We start from the raw sequence: 5,770 nt of genomic DNA on the forward strand, positions 1-5,770 counted from the left end.
TTGGTATTCTAAGAAAGGTCTTGTCGGAAGGAATAAGCATGTGAAATATGAAAGCCGTAGATTCAACCATTCAAAAGTTATGGGCAAAGTTAAAGTTTTTGCAGAGATTAACAGACAGACGGACAGACAGACCAAAAACTATATATGCTCCTGAATCTTCGATTACAGGGGCAATAGAATATTATACAATGTATAAAATAACGATTGGTGTTACATATTAATCAAACCCCATATGATATCATTTTCAGTGATAAACAATGTTTCTTAGAATATACATGTATATATAGCGATTTTTATTTCCATTTATAAATGTATTAGCAGCAATAAAATTTTAATGTTCAGAATCTGATTTTATTTTTTTTTCTTCATAATCTTCATTTTCACATTAGATTTTGCGTTAATACTTCAGAAATAGGAAATGGAATGCTCCCAGGTCTACGATTCCGTAAAAGACTATTACGGTAAACTTCTGGATGATCGGAATAATCAAACATGTGTGACCTTGGGTTCAGAGGTCAGCAAAACAGTGAGAGAAGCTGTGGCTGCTATACATGAAGAAGTGACCTCTAAGTAACTTAATTAATTAGTTAATAATTATGATATAATATCTTTGTTGGATTTTATATATTCACATTAACTTCACATGGTCAAGTTGAGAAAAATATATATCATTGTTAGCTTGAAAGCATGTCAAAATAAATGGGCATACACATTTTAACATTTTGCAGATTCACTTATGTAGATATCTTCAACATGTATTGTGGAATCTTTTTTATTCGTACAAACCAGGCTTCGTAGATTTCAAATAATTTCTGGTTCTTGAGGACGTCTTGTTATCAAAAATATAGTCTATAGATATTTTTCATTAATTTGTGAATAAGAGGTACCAACAAATCCACGAAATGAAACCCCACGATATAAAACGATTCCAGAGTATTGTATTTATTTAAATAGATTTGATGGATGCGGATTGGTGATTCCAGAAAAGCTGAAGGAAATGAAGATTTTGGATTTGGGAAGCGGAAGTGGGCGGGACACTTTTATTCTCAGTAAGCTGATTGGTCCAGAGGGTCACATAACTGGAATTGATATAACAGAGGAAATGGTATTCCTAACTATATTTTGATACTAGTTTTATATAAATGTCATATCCTTAAAACACGTTTCAAAATTAGATTTTAATGGTCTAACTAATGTATTTGAGTTAATAGTCGTATCTTTTATACCAGGTAAACAATGTAAAATAAAGGATGGGTAAAAAGTGTGCTTTTCTTTTCATACACTAGTGTATACATATTATGTACATGCATTACATATTTCTGAGATTGTAAGCATTGAGTGTCATTCTCACAAATAATTTTATTGTAGGTAGCCATTTCCACAAAATTTATAAACTATCACAGAAAAAAGTTTGGTTATAAAGAGGCCAATACAGACTTTGTACAAGGCTACATTGAGAAGCTTAGAGAAGCCGGACTGAAGGAAAATTACTACGACGTTATCATGTATTGTATCTTTGTAATTCAAAATAAGTTTAATTACTAAAACTAGCACATTTTTACTGATAGCTTGGACTTTTTAGGTGTTAGCAACAAACATTAGATTACGCAAGGATTTTTTTAGACACGAAATTTACAGCAAACATCATTGGTTGACAGTTTGACTTGAAATGAATTCTGTCTATTGAATGTCCAAAGTATCAATGAAATTGTACTTATCATGAAAATATAGTTAGACTTAGACTTATATACACTGTATATTGAAAATTCTGAAAATTAATGAATACTTTACTTAAAAGAATTTAGCTCACAGGCTAGGACCACATGTATCCTAAAATCCCATTACTCTATAAAAAATCTAAATGAATGCAATGTGCTTATAATTTTTTCTTTTTAGTTCAAACGGTGTAATTAACCTCACTCCAGACAAAAGAGCTGTTCTTAAGGAAGCTTACACAGTTTTGAAAGTAATACATTATTCTGTGTTTATAGAAAGTAACATGCCTTTCTTAAGCATATACACACATGTATTTTTAATCAACTTATGATTGTGTGGCGGTCAGAAGGGTTCGATCGCCGGTGGCCAGATAGCTCAGTTGGTAGAGCACCTGACTGGAGATGCATGGGGCCCGGATTCGAATCCCGGTCTGGTCCGTCGCATTTTTCTTCTCTTCCGTTACATTTGGTGCCGTGACCAGGGTTTTGGAAGTGACAGGTGAAAGACCTGGAGGGAAAAACATTAGTTAGTGTTATCGGGGGACCGAAGACCTTTAAGGAGGGAGGAATGTAGCGGTCAGACGGGTTCGATCGCCGATGGCCAGATAGCTCAGTTGGTAAAGCACCTGACTGGAGATTCAGGGGGCCTGGGTTCAAATTCCGGTCTGGTCCGTCGCATTTTTCCTTCTCCCGTTACAATTGTCTCATACTGTTCTGGTACATGAAATGTGAAGATAAGGAACAGTATTAAAGAAAAAAAGTTATATCTCACTGAGCAATTTCTTTAGAATTATAGAGGTTAAGACAGAAAAATTGAACAAATTTTACAATTTGTTACATTTAGTCTTTATTTCTAAACTAGGAAGGCGGAGAGATCCACTTTAGAGACGTTTATGCAGACAGAGAGCTAGACTGTTCGGTCAGAAAAGATAAGGAGTTGTGGAGTAAGATATATATATGATATAAAGATGTGCTATTCAATGAGAATATGCCTCTGAACTAAATAGAGTTCGATTTTTTCTTTATTTTTTGAGAATTTTTCTAAAAGACAATGAATCTAGTCAAAATGACACTCCAACAAATACCTCACCGAGTCAAAAGGATGAGATAGGCTAAGACCCATTTTTAGCTCTTTTCAGCTGTGGTTGAATACACAATCATTCAATCTCAAAAATAAAAATACTGCATGACATTCGAAATGAAACATTTTCTTTTGTAACACTAGGCAACCATTAATTATGATTAAGTAGTTACCTGTATATAAATACCGTTATTTTCTAGATGAGTGTTTATCTGGAACCTTATATTGGAAAGACTTGGTTAGAATGGCGGTAGAAGTTGGCTTCAGTCGACCATTTCTTGTATCAGCAGCAACATTTGTAGTGAACAAGGAAGATTTTCAAAGAAAATTAGGTAAGTAAAAAATAATACCGGTACTTAAAAGCAATAGAACCAGATAATACTTAAAGGGGCATAGACACAGATTTGAAGTTATATTTTCTCAAATTTTCTGTATTATATCATGACTTATATGTTGCTATAGCATTTCACACGGAAATATAATTAAAAAAAACTTTTTTCATATGGAAATTATTGAAACTACCAATTTCTGGACGCGTTTGATTGACATATCCTTTCATTTTCACAAAGAAAACTTTATCCTTAATACTTAAGAAAAGTAGAAATTTTGTTTTGTATTGATGAAAAAAAAGATTAAGATATAATCAAGAAAATTCAGAGTAGAAATGTGAGAAAGCAAAACCAAGTCACCAGTATTGTTAGTCCGTGCTCAGTGCATGATGTGTGCAACTGTTTTGTAAGCAGGACACGAGCTCTGTCATTGTTAATGTTTGCGTTTCACCGGTTGTATACGTTAGTTATCTTCAATTTGTGATTCACAAGAATTGTCATTACATCAAATGTCTGAAGCATATCAGCTTCAAATTTCTTTAAAATATTGTCTAGATGAATGGAACGAGAGTTTTATTAATGGTTTATTTTCTCCAGGTGATGCTCGGTTTGCATCAGTGACTTATCGTCTGTTTAAGCTTCCTTCGGATACAGATTTTGCACCAGCACAAGTCACATACAAAGGAGGTATCCCCGATCACGAGGAGGAATTCAAGTTTGATGTTAAACACACATTCAAGGTGAGTAAAAGAGAAAAAATAATCTTCAACTCCTTCCCCCTCTCTCTATCTCTGTAGGTGATTTTCAAAGGAAAACGTTATGTTTAATTTTGTGTGTTTATGTGAGCATATTTTTATCTTTTGAGGTTTAATAATATGGATTCGTAATGATTTTTGCCCTTTTTATGATGAATGGATAAAAAAAGTGATTTTAAATTTTTTTTCAATTGAGGGTTTTTCTTTAGATAATTTATTTTTTTTTTCCAGAAAGGTAATGCCGTTACAGTAACTGGAGCGGTGGCTGTGTCCCTGAAATATTCCCGATTCTCAGATGAGTTTGTGTTCAAGCCAGTGCCGACGGATGTCAATGGAACAGACGGACATAAAACAACTCCTGATGAGGTAGGAACTGATTTGTATGGGATAGGCTTTGTAACTAGGAAAGCCAGGATAACTGAATTTATATTATAAAACAACTTAAAGCTCTCCATTGACAACGGCTAAAGTGCTTCAAGAAGCAAGTGTATTTTGTCCAAGAACATGGGAAGACAGACCTATTGTTTTCTTTCTTAAATACAAACAGACTGTATGAGAAATTGTCTTTGCTATGTAGTGTAATTGACTTTTAAAGATTTGCCATATTAAAATAAGAGTATAAACATACATATACTGGATCACATTAATTTACAAAAGATAATGAGAAAATAGTTTCATTTTCCGATAGTACAAAGAAACAATATTAATAATTACATCAAAAGCTCTACCTGTACACAATCTTTAGACTTCTTTAATTGTTATGATAGTGTTTCTTTAATTGTTATGATAGAGTTTCTCAGACCCAAAAATATCAAATAGAAACATTTTAATTAATTCAGCTATTTAGTTTATAAAACTTGTGAGTTTGTTTACAAACATACATGTACTGATAAACAAAGTTTCGTAGAAATCAGAACAGATTACCCTCCATTGAAGCAGGACCATTAAAAGGAGCAGAATTAGAAATGCCTAAGATTTGGTATTGGTACATATTCTTACTGTACTCTTAAAAACCTGAAACATCTCTTTTGCTAGGTGGATTTAGAAAATCCATTCGACTACTTGGATAAGCAGCCAGAGAATGGTAAGAAAGCGGAGGCCTCTTGATGTGATGGATCTAGCAAGTCCTTCTGAGATCTGTTTACTGAAGAAATGACTGATTCTCACTAATACAAGAAATGAGGACCAATAAAGATTCGAAATCACAAAATTTTGCCATTGAAGCGTGGATGTGTTTCTGTAATTGGTTACATATATTATTATGTGATATACAGCCATTATGTTGCTTATAGTAATTATTCAAACGATAAAATGCTTTCTTGGTTGCTATATGAGAATAACAGGTATTGTTGCAGCTGTTACAGAAAAAATACATATAACACGCGTAAGCGGGATATGGAAATTTTTTTCTACAATAGCTGCAACATTAATTCCCGTTTTAACAAACAAACAGAGATTTTATTTTTTATATTATTTTATATCTGTATAAATAATTATATAAAGTAGGAATAAGTACGTTAAGTATTGTATTATTGTTAAGTACGTCAATGTATGTTTCATTGATGGAAACCGGTCAAGGAAGCCTAGTGGTAGGGCGTTCGCTTCGTGATCAGGAGACCGGGGTTCGATTCTCGTTCGCCGCACCGCGTCAGACCTACATGTAAGGCGTAAACATAGTGAGTTACTATTCCTTCACCAGCACTAAAAGTGAAAGTTACGGTTCTTTGGGATAAGACCTGAAAAACCGAGGTCCTTTGTCACAATAGGTGTTGGCAAGATAAAGAACCCTCACTGCTCTATGACCTTGAGTACCGTGGGTCTAAATGTGAAGCCCTTCACCGGTATATGGCGATGTCTTTAAAGAAAAAGAAAAAAATCTTGAATGAGACG

At 33.7% G+C, this 5,770-nt stretch overlaps 1 protein-coding gene across 1 annotated transcript; it reads left to right on the top strand.

Moving 5' to 3' along the window:
* Nucleotides 1–413: 413 nt before the first annotated feature.
* On the top strand, nucleotides 414–5,271 carry LOC133186603 (arsenite methyltransferase-like). Its single transcript, XM_061321835.1, has 9 exons — nucleotides 414–570; nucleotides 955–1,105; nucleotides 1,369–1,505; nucleotides 1,897–1,966; nucleotides 2,578–2,659; nucleotides 2,997–3,128; nucleotides 3,723–3,865; nucleotides 4,112–4,246; nucleotides 4,916–5,271. Exons 1-9 carry the CDS (start codon nucleotides 419–421, stop codon nucleotides 4,985–4,987), a joined length of 1,074 nt encoding a protein of 357 aa, XP_061177819.1. The 5' UTR covers nucleotides 414–418; the 3' UTR covers nucleotides 4,988–5,271.
* The last annotated feature ends 499 nt before the right edge of the window (nucleotides 5,272–5,770 follow it).

This window comes from Saccostrea echinata, unplaced genomic scaffold (genome assembly GCF_033153115.1).
Source record: "Saccostrea echinata isolate AGI-Se365-2 ecotype Australia unplaced genomic scaffold, CSIRO_AGI_Sech_v1 ptg000014l, whole genome shotgun sequence".
Classification (NCBI taxonomy): Eukaryota; Metazoa; Mollusca; class Bivalvia; order Ostreida; family Ostreidae; genus Saccostrea; species Saccostrea echinata.

What these genes read in the sequence shown, in the direction of transcription:
- LOC133186603 (XM_061321835.1), top strand. Translation starts at nt 419, where the DNA reads ATGGAATGCTCCCAGGTCTACGATTCCGTAAAAGACTATTACGGTAAA. An exon ending in AAAAGATAAGGAGTTGTGGA is followed by an intron (nt 2,660 to 2,996) that starts GTAAGATATATA and finishes GTTATTTTCTAG; the next exon opens with ATGAGTGTTTATCTGGAACC. An exon ending in ATGTTAAACACACATTCAAG is followed by an intron (nt 3,866 to 4,111) that starts GTGAGTAAAAGA and finishes TTTTTTTTCCAG; the next exon opens with AAAGGTAATGCCGTTACAGT.